This window comes from Nelumbo nucifera, chromosome 1, assembly GCF_055504915.1.
Source record: "Nelumbo nucifera cultivar China Antique chromosome 1, China Antique-T2T, whole genome shotgun sequence".
Lineage (NCBI taxonomy): Eukaryota > Viridiplantae > Streptophyta > Magnoliopsida > Proteales > Nelumbonaceae > Nelumbo > Nelumbo nucifera.
In genome coordinates this window covers 69468341-69485000 of record NC_142649.1, presented here as the reverse complement: position 1 = coordinate 69485000, position 16660 = coordinate 69468341, and the positions used below count along the sequence as shown (strand labels likewise).

General features: G+C 37.7%; 1 protein-coding gene across 2 annotated transcripts in view; it reads left to right on the top strand.

The window, feature by feature from the left end:
* EMB2729 (Alpha amylase family protein) overlaps nt 1-14786 on the top strand; it is a 32262-nt gene extending 17476 nt beyond the window's left edge. The window contains exons 13-22 of one of the 2 annotated variants that reach the window (XR_734669.2): nt 218-289; nt 453-557; nt 9882-9959; nt 10041-10151; nt 10231-10311; nt 12955-13059; nt 13311-13396; nt 13512-13566; nt 14068-14367; nt 14470-14786. Coding sequence is in view for 1 of the 2 variants with exons in the window: in XM_010254179.2 (XP_010252481.1) it covers nt 218-289; nt 453-557; nt 9882-9959; nt 10041-10151; nt 10231-10311; nt 12955-13059; nt 13311-13396; nt 13512-13566; nt 14068-14100 (726 nt within the window). In the remaining variant the exon portion in view is untranslated. Of the gene's footprint in view, nt 1-217; nt 290-452; nt 558-9881; nt 9960-10040; nt 10152-10230; nt 10312-12954; nt 13060-13310; nt 13397-13511; nt 13567-14067 lie in introns of both variants that reach the window. The other variant, XM_010254179.2, reaches the window with a different exon arrangement.
* Nucleotides 14787-16660: the final 1874 nt, after the last annotated feature.

Below are 16660 nucleotides of genomic sequence, written 5' to 3'. Positions count from 1 at the left end.
TATCATTGAATAAATACTGAGTTTTTTGTTGCATTATATTTATAGTTGAGAGATCACATTTCTTAAACCTTCTTAGTCCAATAGCCCTTGGGGCTTCCATGACCTCTTTGGGCATGCATTTGATTTGATATTTCTCTTATTTGAATCATTGAATACTCAGTATATATGAGCTTCCATCTAGTATTTCCATAGTTATAGAAGTATATCTATAATGCAGATTGTGAACACACTAATAGGCAATAAACAAAATCCAGAGAAGATGCTGGTATATGCCGAGAACCACAATCAGGTTAGAATCCGACCTCAACCGTGTCCATATGCATGCAATATCTAATTAGAATTTCTAAAATCATTAACTAGTTAACTCCTGTATTTTCTTTTTCATTTTTTTCTATTTTTTTAGTTCAGTATTTGTCACACCTAATGATTCATCCTAACAATTTTTATGACAGTCCATATCAGGAGGGCGATCATTTGCAGAAATTTTGTTTGGTGAAACTAAGGAGTGTCCTTCTAACTTAGAAAATCCATTGCTTAGAGGGTCTTCATTGTACAAAGTATGTAACATAGAAACTTTATGTTATAACAATGTTAAAAATTCAATTTTGGATTTCTTTCCAATACCTTTGTTATTATTTTTACTTTTCTTTTTGGAAGATATATAGAAAGGTTTTTTATATATTAAGGAAAGTACGAAATGATGCAGAAGATGAGTTTATATGTTTTACCTGATTTTTCTGTTGTTATTCAATTACCTGTCTAGCAAAACCATGTTTTATGAATCTTACGTATTTTGAAAAGTTATGGCCATTTTATTGATATGATGTTGGTTGGTGATGGGATGTCTGCCTTCTTGGTATATATTGGAGCCTTTTTTATCTAATTTTAGGAGGATTGGTGTTGAGCCTTTCCTGTCTATTAGTAATGAATATTCAGAGTTGTTTTGTGAGTCAGTTCCATATTTAAGTGTTCATATGGGTAATATATGGGTTTGCTTTGGCCTTCGTGCACTTCGGTTTTGTTTTATAGCAGGTTTTTAGTCTGAATTTAGTTAGTGAGTTTTATTGTCTACGAGCTCGGTCTTGGTATCTCATCTCTTTCTGGTAATTCTGTGTCTTTCCTTCTCTATTAGTTTGCTGTGTTCTATCTAATACATTAACTACCATACAGTCTAGCGTGCTATATTTCATCTTCCATTATTAACTCTCCATTTCAATTTTACTTAATCTTAAATTTCAACACTTTGCTGTGTATAAATCGGTCCACTATGTGAATCTGACCACTCTACAATGCATCACTTGTAACATCTTTAAACAAGTATCCTCCCATAAACATAGTTGTCAAGGCGATGCCTAGGCAACAAGGCGCCCTTTGAGGCTCGCCTTGCCTAATCACCAAACAGTTTTGTACTATGTATTCTAAAATACTTTTTTATTCTTTATTTTTTGACATTATAATTATAAAATAGGCACTATTAAACTAAAATACTAATTATAATACTAGTATTAAACTAAGATTCTAATCAAGACATTTTCTTTTCTTCTTTTCCTATAACAAAAATAAGGGTTCAGCCCTTATATTTTTTGAATTTTCTTTTCCTTCTTTTTCTTGTCATGAATATGTTGATTTTCTATACTTTAACATGAACTCTATACTTTTCTTATGAAAATTATGAATTATTATTAAGAAAATATGGTTATGGTACCTAGGTAACTACCCTAGGATCTATGTTTTCTACATAAAAAAATCCATTGCCTAGGTGACGACTAGGCAACAAGGCACCCCCCTGTCGCCTAGCCTCGCCTTGGCACCTTGAAAACTATGCCCATAAAAACATGATGCAAAAAGGGAATAACCTAATCATGTTTGCAAGGAAAGCACATTCAAATGAAATGATGACAAGCACCAGAATAGTATTAGTGTTAGAATTTAAGACTTCTTGGATTTCAAGCAGCGACATTCTTCTAACTACAACTATATATATACATACATAATTCAATCAATCAAGTGATTGAGTTGTTATTTTTTTAGGTAAGGCCCATTCAGGGAATCATACAAATTGTTCCAGTTGAAAAACAGCCCACTTGATGTATGGAACTGTTTGAGATTAGATGCAAACCAGAAAATGGGCAAACAAGAGAGGAAGAGAAGAGAGAGCTGGCGGCAGTGAGTGTTAGAGAGTAAGAGGTTCGAACCTTAACTCTCTCTAACACTCTAAACATCTTATTAATAAGTTAATCTTTGACAAATTACAAAGAGGCCCTTGAGTGAGCAGGAAAATACAAAAAACAGAATATTACAGAGTATGGGCCCAGAATAAGGCCCACAACAGAGAGAAACATAACATAACATGAAATGACAGTCTATGGGCCATTCGGCCCATCTTCTCTACACTCCCCCTCAAGCTGAGCATAGATGTTAATCATGCCCAGCTTGCTAGTGTCATGTTGAAGCCTTGCCTTGGAAATGCCCTTGGTGAGAAAATCTGCCAATTGTCCTTCAGAAGTAATGAATGGAAGACACACTTCACCGGAGGAGACTCTTTCACGAATAAAGTGTCTATCAACCTCAATATGTTTGGTTCTATCATGTTGTACCGGGTTGTGAGCAATGTTGATGGCAGCCTGATTATCATAGTACAACATCATGGGTTTGTCATGATCTACCCCAAGTTCTTCCATTAAAGACCTTAGCCACAACAATTCCGAGACTCCATGTGCCATGGCTCTATATTCTGCTTCTGCGGAGGATCGAGCCACAACTATTTGTTTCTTACTCCTCCAAGAGACAACATTACCAGCCACCAGACTGCAATACCCTGAAGTAGATCTTCTATCATCAATATTTCCAGCCCAATCAGCATCAGTATAGGCTTCAAGTTTCAGATGACCATGTTTGGCAAATAGAATTCCTTTTCCTAGAGAGCCTTTCAGATAGCACAAAATCCGTTCTGCTGCTGCCATATGGGTATCTCTAGGAGCATGCATGAACTGGCTAATGCAACTGACAACATACGCAATATCTGGCCTAGTCATGCACAGGTACAAAAGCTTCCCAAGAAGTCTCTGAAAGACCCCTTTGTCTTCCAACAAAGTTCCATCTGAAGCTGAAAGTTTGAGTCATATCAATAGGAGTTGTAGTTGGTCTTGCACCCAATTTTCCAGTTTCAGACAACAAATCAAGGACATATTTCCTCTGGGAAATAAGAATCCCATCCCTGGATCTGGCAACTTCTATGCCAAGGAAATATCTCAACTCCCCCAGATCCTTAATCTCAAATTCTGTACGGAGGAAAGACTTAAGGCCCAGAATGCCTGAGGCATCATCACCAGTCACTATAATGTCATCAACATACACAATGAGATACACTACTAGAGACCCACTTTTCTTCACAAAAAGAGTATGATCTGACTGTGTCTGAACATAGCCGAATTTAACAAGTGCAGCTCTAAATCTCCCAAACCGGGCTCTAGGAGATTGTTTGAGGCCATAAAGGGATTTCTTCAGTTTACATACCTTTCCTTGCATATCTTTCCCATACATTCCTGGAGGAAGACACATGTAGACCTCCTCATGTAAGTCACCATTCAGAAATGCATTCTTTACATCTAACTGATAGAGAGGCCAATCAAAGTGAGCTGCCAGAGATAAAAGAACCCTCACAGATGTCATTTTAGCAACAAGGGCAAAAGTCTCCAGATAGTCAATCCCATATGTTTGTGTGTAGCCCTTTGCAACAAGTCTGGCCTTGTACCTCTCAATAGTCCCATCTGCCCTGTATTTAATGGTAAAAACCCACTTGCATCCAACTGGATCCTTCCCTTCAAGCAAATCCACCACCTCCCAAGTACCATTTTCATGTAGAGCATCCATTTCAGCCTGCATGGCATCTCTCCATTCTGGAATCCCAAGAGCTTCTGATACAGACCTAGGAATGGGGTTAGAAGCAACTGAAGAGAGGTAGGCACAATATGAAGGGGAAAGTAGGTCATAAGAAAGGTGTTTGGAAATGCAGTGTGCAGTACACTTCCGCTTTCCTTTCCTAACAGCAATGGGGACATCAAGATCTGGGAAGGAGGATTCCAAGGGAGCTGAAGCAGTACCTGTTATCTCATCTGTGATTGGGAGAGTATGAGCCCCATCTGTTGTAAGGGAAACCACTTGCTCATTCCTGGATCTCTGCCTTTGATACACTTTGGGATTATGGGTAGGACGAGGAGATAAAGAAATAGGAGCACTAGGACAAGAGGAATGAAGTGGCTGATCCTCCTTTGATTCATTTTGTGAGGATACAGATTTGTCAAGAGACTGAACTGGGACAGGAAGGGGAAGAGCAAAAACTTGTGACAGACTCTCCCCCTGTTGACAATGTCCTTCTTGAGAGGAACCATAAAAAGGAGAAAGTTCATCAAAGGTAACATCCATAGAGACATGTCTGGTGCCAGTCTTTGGATCAAAACAACAATAACCCTTTTGTGTGGGGGAGTAACCAAGGAAGATGCATTTGTGGGCTTTTGGTTCAAACTTGTGTCTCTGCACACTTGGAATGTGAACATAACAGGTACAACCAAACACATGAAGAGGAATTGGGAAGAGATCCTTATCTGGATGAAGAAGACTGAAGGGGGATTTAAACCCTAAAACCCTGGATGGCATACGGTTTATGAGATAGGTAGCAATAAGTACAGCATCACCCCAAAATCTTGTGGGAACATGTGAGGCAAATAAAAGGCTCCTTGCAACTTCAACAATATGTTTATTTTTCCTCTCAGCAACTCCATTTTGTTCAGGGGTTCTAACACAGGAGCTTTGGTGAATAACCCCCATGTCAGAGAGATACAAGGATAAGCTCTTCTCAAAATACTCTTTTGCATTGTTAGATCTGAAAACCTTAATTCTGGTACCAAATTGAGTTAAAACAAGCTCATGAAATTGCCTCACAAGTCTCCGGACTTCGTCTCGGGATTTCATTAAGTATATCCAAGTGAATCTAGAAAAGTCATCAATAAACAGGATAAAGTATTTGTAGCCCCCTATAGAGGATAAGTGGTAAGGCCCCCACACATCAGAGTGTACAATATGAAAAAGAAAAGAGGATCTTTTATTGCTCACAGGGTAATTTTTTCTACAATGCTTTGACAACTGACATGACTCACAATTGAGACTGGACACACTGACTCCCTTAAACAGTTTGGGAAGCAAATGACTTAAAGCAGAAAAAGGTAAATGACCCAACCGACAATGACTCAACATAATTTGACTGACAGACTCTGAAGAAGTAGAACCAAAAGCAACATTCTTGGGATGATCAAAGCATTGGCCAGGGGTGTCGAGCAAGTATATTCCATTCGCTTCATGGCCACTCCCAATCACCTTCCGAGATTTCAGGTCCTGAAACACACAGTGAGAAGGGAAAAAGGTTACACAACAATTCAATGACTTGGTCAGGCTACTTACAGATAACAAGTTGGTATTTAACTTAGGTACATGAAGAGTGGAAGATAAGAGTAAAGAGTCTGTAGGCTTGACAGTTCCCTTGCCAGAAATAGGGGCAAGAGAACCATCAGCTAAGGTGATTTTGTCACGACCAGGAAGCAAATCATATGACACAAACAAAGTGGAAAGGTTGGTCATGTGATCAGAAGCACCTGAGTCAATGATCCAAGGGGTCTTGGGATTACCTGAGGTAGATGCATGGTTAGCAGAAGCCCTTATACCTGAGTGAGCAAATGCAGTGGTGGCTGGACTTCCAGAAGGGTTGGATGATGAAGTTACACCTTCAAGCTGGCTGGTCATCCTTCCAAACTTCTCATATTCAGCTTTCATGGCTGCCAATTGTGCATTGGCAGACTCAAACTCTGTATCTGTACTTGTGGCTGTATGTGCACTTCTTGTCTTTCTACTGTCATTCTTCTTCTAGAATCGGATAGGGACAAGACTGGGATGCAATTTCTAGCACTTGTCCTTAGTGTGTTTCGGCTTCTTGCAATATTCACACACCACCTCCTTCTTTCCTGTGCCACTGGGAGCTTCTGTAACCCCTTTGGGTTTGATTCCCATATTTGCAAAATGATCATTGATACTGACTCCTTGAACCTGCACTTGCCTCCTACTTTTTTCACTGCTGACCAAAGCATATGCTTGAGACAATGAAACATCTTCCTTGGACAAGATGTTTTGCTTTGTAATGTCATATTCAGAATTCAGCCCTGTCAAGAACTCAAAGACCCTATTCCTTTCAACCAATTTCCTATATGTTTCAGCATCCTTAGAGGTATCCCATGTCACGGCCTCTATCAAATCAATCTCTTGCCATATAGATTTTAGGGCTGAGAAGTATGCTGCAAGTGACTTCTCCCCCTGTCTTAGATTCTTCACATCACTTCTCAGTTTGTAAGCTCTGGCAACATTCAACTTCTGGGAGTAAGTTTCTGCAACACTATCCCAGATTTCTTTAGCCGAGTTCATCCACAGATAATGCTGACTAATCTGTGGCTGCCACCCAGATTTCTTTAGCCGAGTTCATCCACAGTTTCTGCAACACTATCTCACAAGCAACTCCACAGACAAGCCACCCAATCACTGTGTAGTTTTCTTGTACCCATCTCTCATAAGATGGATCATCCTCTAGAGGAGCTTTCTTGCTCCCAGAAATAAAACCCCATTTTCCTTTGCTACAAATGTGGATTTTCACTAATTGTGACCAAGCCAAGTAGTTGGTCCCATCAAGCTTAACTGTAGTTACAGCCAGCATAGAATCAGTTGGAGTTCCCAAAATCTGTCCATATTCAGCAGCATTCTTGTTTTCAAGGCTTGAGAAATCCATCATGTAAAGGCTCCAATTAGGATTTTTAATAGGTTTCTCAAGGTACTGGGGTCTTGATGAGTTTAGTTTGAGCTGAATAGGCAACAACAACTAGCTCACAGAATCAGTTCAGACTTGATAACTGTGACAGTCCAGTTCGGTGGTAGTTTTTTTCTTTACTGTTTCACCCTTTAAAGGACACCCAACAAACCTCCAATCACAAGGTATTTCAGGTTTTCAACAGCCGTTGTCCCAAAGAGAAGAAAACAAGGCCATAGTCCTTAAGAGACCTTTTGTCGAACACTCAGTGTGCAATAGTTAACAGCCTACTGTTAACTAGAAGAAACCACTTCAAGGTGTTCAGTATAGGTCCAAGAAGAGGCTGGGATGAAGATGAGACTAGTACCACTTAGTTTTAGATCAGTTTCAGCAGTTCGGCAGTCCAATAATCAGCCGAATAGCCCTTCCGAAACAACCCAGAAAAACAGTCTAGCAATAGTGGGCCGAATGTATGTGGGCTTTGAATGCTTTAATAGTCCTCCCAAACAACAAAAAATAACTCAGCAAAGGACTGAGAAAAGACTTACAGCAAGAGAGTCTCTGGTTTGAACTATAAACCAAGCCGAACACTTGTTCTCTGAGATAACTTCGAAAGTCCTTTTCTCTGATTTCAAATCAGGCCAAACAACTTGCTCTCTGATTCTTCCTGGTCACCGAACCCTTCTCCAAGTGTATAGAAACTTGGGCACCCTCCAATGACCTCCAAGAACCAGGCGGATGACTGTAAACTTTCAGCCCTAGAACCTCCTCATGTAGTTGGCTGAACTAGAACCACATGAGGGACACACCAAGCAATGGCCCGCTCTGATACCAAGTTGAAAAACAGCCCACTTGATGTATGGAATTGTTTGAGATTAGATGCAAACCAGAAAATGGGCAAACAAGAGAGGAAGAGAAGAGAGAGCTGGCGGCAGTGAGTGTTAGAGAGTAAGAGGTTCGAACCTTAACTCTCTCTAACACTCTAAACATCTTATTAATAAGTTAATCTTTGACAAATTATAGAGAGGCCCTTGAGTGAGCAGGAAAATACAAAAAACAGAATATTACAGAGTATGGGCCCAGAATAAGGCCCACAACAGAGAGAAACATAACATAACATGAAATGACAGTCTATGGGCCATTCGGCCCATCTTCTCTACAGTTCCCTTTAATTATATCTCCACAAAAAAGTAGAGAACACCTTTTGATTTTGACTTGGAGCATAGAACAAAAGAAAAGAACAATAGGGTACTTAAAAAATAACTTTTCATTTGAGTTTCTTTTACATCAAGTGTACAAGAATGAAAAGAAAGAAAAAGAAAATACAATTGAGAAACTATACAACAATACATTTCTCTCTTTTCATTTTGATACAAAGAAAGTTTCCTTCTCACTCCTTTCTTCGCAATAAGTTGTAGTCAATCAGATGAAGTTTTGACTGTAGATAGCCTTAATCCTTGGATTTTTGCATACAAAAAGGGAACCGTAGTCAATCAAATTGAATATTTGATTGTAGACGGTTATTATCCCTCTGTTCTTCATTTTCATTTGAAGGCAACCATAATCAGCCCTTGAGAATTAGACTATAGATGGTTTAATCCCTAACTTTGTCTTGAAAGAGGGACCATAATCAACCAAGTAGAGGCACCTGGTTGTAGATGGTTTATTTCCCTTTATTTCCTTTCTCAAAAGTGAAAATAAGAGAGAAAGGGAGAGAGAGAGAGAGAGAGAGAGAGAAATATATAGCAAAAGACATATATAGGAAGTATTCATGATGAGGCAAAAAAAAAAAGAAAATTGAAAAAAAATGTGAATGTATTCTGTTTTGCATGATTTTTGTAGTAGGATCCCAAATTGTTGTTTTTGGGTAGCTTTGTTGACAGTTTGGGACCAGGGGTATTTTCGTCATTTTATAAGCCAGATTCTGGTGAGGGGCAGTTGGGTGCATATCTGTTGGGTTTTGGCCTCTTGGGTATTTTTGTAACAAAAGTTATCTTTTGGGGGTTCATTTGAAGTTAGTTTTGTTCTTAAGGAGTTGCTTGTGAGAGGGAAACATTCTAGGGGTTTATGCGTAAATATTTTAATTGGCTTCTCCTGGGGTTTGAACAAGTAGAGTGTGTAGAAGGCGTTCGAGTCACCAACACTCGAAATTGGGCCTATTTTAGGTTCTTGGTCAAGTGGAAAGGGAAGCCATCAATTGAGAACTCTTGGATTAGTGAAGAGAAGTTTACGAGGCTAGATGGAGACATGTGCAAGGCTGCTAAAAGAGAAGGGGGTTATTTTTGGAGGAATCTTTTGGTTCTTCCTCTCTTGTTTGAGCTGTAGCTCAGCCCCAGATAGGGTTTTCAAGTATTGGGAGCTTGGGTTTTGAGGAGTCAACCCATTTTGGCACCTTCCACTCCCTCCATCACTGTGTGTCCGCACGGGAGGCCAGCTTGCTGCCATTGTTACTATAGCAGAACTGTTCCAGGAGGAGTTTTACTTCAGGTTCAGGTCTAAAATCCCTAAAAATTCAACTTGTTTTGTTGTTTTCAGCTTGGTGTTTCTTGTGTTTATTGTTGTATACTTGAAGTATTGCTTGTAATTTGTTTTTTTGTCCACATCAATTCACGAAGAGGACTTCCCTTTTCCTACCTGTATCAATGAGACTTCTTTTCCATCCCTGCCTTCCCTTGAGCACTTCTCTTTTGTTCTCTCTTTATCTTTGCTTTTCTTAAGAATCTCTCGAGATAATTTTCCCCAAAGAGCGTGTCCTTCTCTAGCTTCCCCTTAAGGAGCTTAAATAGGGAGTGAGGTAGTTATGTAACTACTTCCTCCTCCTAGGTGAAGGACACCTGTCCCTCCCACTAAAAGAGAGGGAACTCCCATACGGGATACTTTTTTATAGTTTTGATGATTTGGCTAGTAGACTAGCCAACCCATTTATTTGGGTTATTAAATTATTAAATATTATTTGGATTAAAAAACGCCTTCAACAATATATATTAGCTTTTCTTTCAGTCCTTTCCTAAACATTTGAATCTTTGACTTGAATCAGATGATCAAATTAATTACATTTACCATAGGTGGTCGTGCTTACCTGAACTTCATGGGTAATGAATTCGGGCATCCAAAGGTGAGGTTTTCTTCCTTTAAATATCTATAGAAACTTGTGCTATAGAAACATTTTGTGATATATTATTTCATCTTGTATTAGAGGGTTGAGTTTCCTATGCCAAGCAACAACTTCTCATTTTCCCTTGCCAACCGCCAATGGGGTTTACTTATGGATAAAGGTTTGCATGACAGTCTATTTCAGTTCGATAAGGTATCTTTTCCATCACTTGTTTTAATTATATTAGCATTGCTCTACTTCCTATGATTCTAAATGTAGTATTGCTTCATAGGATATGATGAAGTTGGATGACAAGGAAAAGATACTTTCAAGAGGTCTACCTAAAGTCCACCATGTAAATGACACTGCTATGGTATGGTTAATAGTTCATCCGTTCATTTAATTGCAGGACAAAAGAATATGCATTAGTGTTGAATTAATAACTTAATTCAAAAGAGTCTTATCCCAGCTATATAGGGTAGGCTACATAAATCCTGGTTTCACCTTCCACTCTGTTATGATCGATATCTATTGGTCAAATTGAAGCTTTCTCTTATAAGTTGTTCTACTTAACAGACATCCATCAATGTTCTTTAAGTTACATGTGTTTAATCTCTTTAACGTTATCATAGTGATCTCTGAACTTATTTCTTTCTTTCTCCTTGGGCACTAGCTTTTAAGACAAAGAGGCAGCAGCCTTATACAATCAGGGGTGCAAGTCTAGTACCCAACTTGAAGAATTTATAGTGCACTGGACCCAGGTCCTTGGCCAGGCCCATGCAACTCAGTCCAAACCTGCCCAAGTTGCAACCCTGTATACAATCCCTCTACTTGCTCTTTTTGTTTTTCTTTTTTTTTTGACAATGTCTCTACTTTCTTGTAGAGCATATATAGTATAAATGTTCAACCCTTCAAAAGGAAAATCTAGTAGAGAGATGACCACATTGCTTCCTCCTCAAGCATCTCATTTTCTTGGATCATTCATCTAATGTCTTTGCTAATTAAGGACCTAGTCAATGACATTATCTTTTAGGGGAGGGAATGTCTTAGAGGCAGGTGCTTCGTGTTGAGTTTGGCTTCAGTCGGTGCAAGTCCATGCTCACACCGTTCGAACAGACTCTTGCAGCCTTGCATTGGGAATATCTTCCCATGAAATAAAGCACATAAGTACAGAGATACTCCCAATGCAAGGCTGTAAAGGCTGTTGGAACGGATGTTGCACTGACTGAAGCTGATCTCCTTCATGTTATTTTAGTTTTCTCTCTGACTTTTTTTCTCTTGAGAACGGTAAAGCTTAGCTAATGGTGTTTCTTGTTTTTCCTTTTCCCTCTTAATAAAATCATTGCACTATCAAAAAAGGGAAAATAAACCAAAACAAATAAATGAATGTTTGAGTCCATTGCATGAATTATGGCATCTCAGGTCTCAAGCCAAAAAAAGGTTACAAAATTCTGGCCTTTAATTTCTGAAAATAGATAAGCGGAGAAAAGAGAAACACTTTATCTCCTTTCAGTGGCACACCAATTTATACCTGTCTTCAGAAAACCTGTTGCTCTTCATCAATAAATGACCTTAAGCTTGTAATATGATACATCCATTTAGATTCAATGCCACTGTTTTACAGCCTTTCAATATGCTTAAGTAAGCTTTTGTGTTCCTAACTTCCTGAATTTGATCTTCCACCTTCTTCCTGTTCTGCCAGAGTCTGGATCTGCTACCAACAAGTTGCTACCAAAACAGCTTCCAACAAGATCTATAGCTGCACATCTCATACATGATTGCCATCTCAAAATATGACCCTATCAATGACAACATACAAGTACAAAACATTTTTGAGATATTTGGTTATAGATCATGTTGGAAGCTGTATTGGTAGCAGCTCATTCTGCCAAGCCTGGTAAGGTATTCTATGAAGCATAGCATCATTTTCCTCGATAAACCTGTGTGGATATGACAGCAATTTTGCAAATGATATAAATGAGTTACACAATTTAGTTTATTTACTCTGGGATATTTTTCTCATGTACAAACTTTTATCCGGCATCAACTGCTTAGTCAACTGATTTTATCTTACATTGTTTTCTTCATGCATGTGTCTGTATGTGGGAAACAGAATTATGTTGAGTGGTTTTATTAGTTCTTTAGGAAAAAGGTTTTCTAATCAGGTCAACTAGAGTTTTTCCCTACATGACCTACTCCATTTTCTGCCACAAGAGAAAAGATGTGACCAATCTGAACAGACCATCAGATAGTTGACCCTCTGGATTGACCATGTGTTACATTCAGTCCACATCACCCCTATATCCCACATTGTATTCACGTTATCCTTTATTTGTATTAGTTATCTGATGTTTCAACTTTTAGATTTGAAATTGTACACATGACTAAGGCTTTCAAGATAGAATTCATCCATGAATAGAAGGTGAAAAGGTTAAGATGTGGGATCCTTTTGTCCTGAAACCGTATTACCGTGTGAAAGATTCCTAGGTCACTTGAAGTTGTCTGTTTTGGATGAAGTTGGTTGAAGAATATAAATGTAATATATAATTTGTGTGTGGAAAAGATGTCAGAACTACATGCATACTTCTACATGATTTATGCTATTTATGCTATATTGGAGGTATGTGGTCTATCCAAAGTCCAAACCAGAATATGGGATCCTCTGTTTGGCCATTTGTTCAATTCTCTAGTCCACTCAACCCTATAACTGACTCTGTATTAGTGTTTCCCTGAAGATAGCTATCCAATGTTTAAACTTTTCAGTTTAAAATGCCCACAGAAAAGGGCTTCTTTTGGATTGAAGGGTTTTTAAGCTCAAATTCATTCCTGACAAAGGGTTTGATAGGCAAAATTCTGCCTTTTGGCCTGTAAAATAGGGTTGTCTAACAATTTAACTAGCAAACCACCACCACTACCCAAAATAAATAAATAAATAAGTATCTACTGACAAATATTGTATGTAGATCATGTCTTGGAACCAACATGTATTGAGTATGCTTCTTTGTTCATGTCACAGGTGGTTTCTTACACAAGAGGTCCCTTTCTTCTTGTATTCAACTTTCATCCTAGTAGTTCCTATGAAAGATACAGTATAGGTGTAGAAGAAGCTGGGGAGTATCAAGTAAGTTGAAACATTGTAAAAATCTTATATGGGTTGAATATGACTTATAAGGTCTACTTAACAAATTGATGTACATTGTCTTGTTGGAAACAATTATAAATTTTATTTTTTTTCTCCTAAAATTAACTGGATTATTCTTTATCCAAATTGAAAAGAAAAGAATTTCATCAAAAAGCCTGTACACATTACCAATCATTCTTGTCTGAATTGAACAATGGGTCAACAGTTACTGATTGGTTTCCATTGTACAGATTATACTAAATACTGATGAAACCAAGTATGGTGGAGAAGGACACATCAAGGATGATCAATATTTTCAAAGAACCATTGGTAGAAGGTATTTCAGTGTATTTCTTGAAACTTTCCTTTCCCTATTCCCTTTTCTTTATTTCTGTACCATGTGATTTTGTTAAACCTCTATTGCTTCTGAACTTTACATTGTTGTATTGCAGAGAAGATGGGCTCAGAAACTGTTTAGAGGTGACACTGCCTAGTAGAAGTGCCCAGGTTGATATCTCTTTTATTATTGTGTCAGTTGTGCTTTTCCCCCTCTTTGTGTTAAGGGAGAATACCACATTAGTTATATTGTTGTCCCTGCTATTGAACACCTTGGCCTACTACAGTACTTTGGCCCCATGCTGTAGAACTCCTAGTTCTACTCTACAATCTTCCAAATAAAATGATCTTTCACACACCTGGGCAGTTTTAGGCTGTTTGGAGAAAGACATTACCTAACAATCTGCACATGCAGGGATTGGGTGAGACCAAAACCAAACAAAGAAAGAAAATTGCTGATCAAATAAAAAACAAACAAAGAAAAAAAAAAAGAAAAAGAAAATAGAACTTGGGAAACATATTTCATCTTTCTTTGATAAAAAGCAAAATAAAAAAATGATTTCATCTTTTAACAAAATCTCAGCCTATGTAAAATCTCATGTCATGAATAATTTAATCTTGTCCGATATGAACAATTCAATGTGAAAAAATATTGATATCGCATTATTGCAGGTCTACAAGTTAACTCGGATTTTGCGAATATGATTCGTTCTGCAGTCAACTGAGATTCACAACGATCTTTTGGGAACACAAGTGCTCTCATGCTCATTCAGTGAGCATCTACCATTTTTGTAGGATGTTCTCCTTCCAAAGCATAAGAAACAGATACAGTGGAGATGTTTCAGTCAAAATTGGAGAGAGAAACCAGGAGATTATATCAGTCAAAAGCTCTCAAGTGAAATGTAAATTGGTTATACTTCATCACTCCTTCAACCATGATCTAAGACTTTTTATGCATGGCTAGTTCCACTGGTAATCAATTGCTTCTCTCCACAGTTTTCACCCTTTTTTGTGGATGCTGGCTGATGGGTACAGTATTTTGACGAGGCATTTTGGCATAAAATGCTTCAACAGGTTTATTACTGTGTGTTTGAGAGAGAGAGAGAGACAGACAGAGACAGAGATGATGATGGGTCTAGGCCCCCAACTAGGAAGATGCTTGTGCAACGTAAAATGAGGAGATGGGGTTTCCTTTCATCTCGAGAATGGCAGGGTTCCTCTTATTGGAAGTCTTCAGATTTCTTTCTTTTTTTTTTTTTTTTGTCATAGATAATATGCAGTTTTCTTGTTCTACCTGAGTAAATAAGTATATTTGTTTTGTATCTGAATTATGAAGACATATCTACGTCGTGTTCTTTTCTCGGTGATAACAGAACTTTCGGATTGTTACATCTGGGTAAATTTGCCAAAACATAGGGCACAAGCGCAGGTCAAACGGGGGGTGCTTAAACCCTTTTATATTCAGTAATCAGTAATCACATACGTCTGTGTAGACAACCAAATTATCCTTGATTCATTGTATGGACAAACCAAGTAAAAGGGTGTTCGCCAATGGCCCAATGTAAATGAATTGTGCATTGTGGTATGATTCCATGAAACCGGCCCTTAGTGTTTCTGATTTCAGTGATCTTCAAGAATCAGTTGGATTGGGTTTGGTCCAATATGAGTCCATTACAAATGGACCAGGTTTAATCCAATCCAATGAATTCTTTGGACCATTTTGGACCAGTTCAATTTAATGTCTGGACCCTCCAATCTGTTCAAATTGGTTTTAATTTAGATTTGTTCCAATCCAAACTTGGTCCATTAACACCTATATTTTTATATTCTATCAATGGACCAGATATTAGTTCAATCTGACCCAATCCAATAAAAATCCATTACGGATGAACCAGGTCCAATCCAATCCAATAAATACTTTGGACCATTAAGATTGGGCTGGTCTAATGTCTTATTGCTCTGTTCAATCGGTCCAAATTGATTTTGATTTGGACGTTGTCCAACCCAAAACCGGTCCAATTGAGACTCTTACACCCATCCACATTGGAAGCAAATCTGGACTTCATTTTTTGAGTAGAACCATTGCATCCATCTATAGTAATTCTTGATAAGTGACCATCTGTGGTAGTTGGTTCTGATCATTTGAACATCTGCCATCTGGTAAGTTACTTGGGCCTTAGACTGCAACTAGTGGTGGTCATGTGTCCCTAGAACTGATAAAATTCCTTCTTCTAAAATAGTAAGGGCCGTTGCAAAATTAATTGAAAAGCTATTATGTTATAATTCTCAAAAAATAATGCAAAATTTGCAATGAATAATGATCAAATAAAATTGTAGAAAAGGAATATAGCATGAATTTTATTGTTGAAGATTCTAATGATTTTGTGGTCAAATAAAACAACCTATAAAGTTAGAAAGTGGGGGATCTGATGCTTAACCATGGAATTGGAAATCCACTACCACTAAAGGATAAAGGTGCCACCCACACCACAGTTGATCTAATTTGATATGGGCACACCACCACGGTTGATTTAATTTGATTAGGCACACCACGTCTGATTTAGGTTGTGTTTGGTACCACTGTCACTTCTATTTGCAAATATTTTGTGTTGGCTAATACAAATTTTTGAGAATTTGTTTTGTCACATCACGTTACATAATCACTTTCATCAAAAAATATAGACAATGGTGCCCAATATTGTATTCGTGACTTAAAGCATTTATGGTATAAAAAAAATATACTCATAAAATTTGTATTTACCAACTTAAAATACTGCAAGTAGAAATGACAATGGTACTAAAACAACCTTAATCTGATATGTGACCACCATGGTTGATTTAATTGGATATGGCCACCATATTTAGCACATATTGCAATAACCAAGGTTTAAAGTATCAATACAATACTCTCGATATGGAGCATATCGTATCTTTATCTATGGTCATGAATATGGGATACACCATGACTAGGAATGTATCCTATGAATCATGTGTATTGGCACGATATGCTTTCATATTGGAGTATCATATCAATACTTTAAACCTTGGGAATATCTAATACAAAAGCATATCCATGCATAGTTTTGGATTGTTTTTTCATCTTTAATAAAAGTTAAAAAACATAATTATAAAAACTGAAATAAATAATTTATGATTTAATTTAAAAAATTAATAAAAACTAAAAATTATAAAAGTAAATATATTTTATCTACCTTAAATGATTTATTTATTTTATTTTACACATAATTATACACAAGGATCAAAA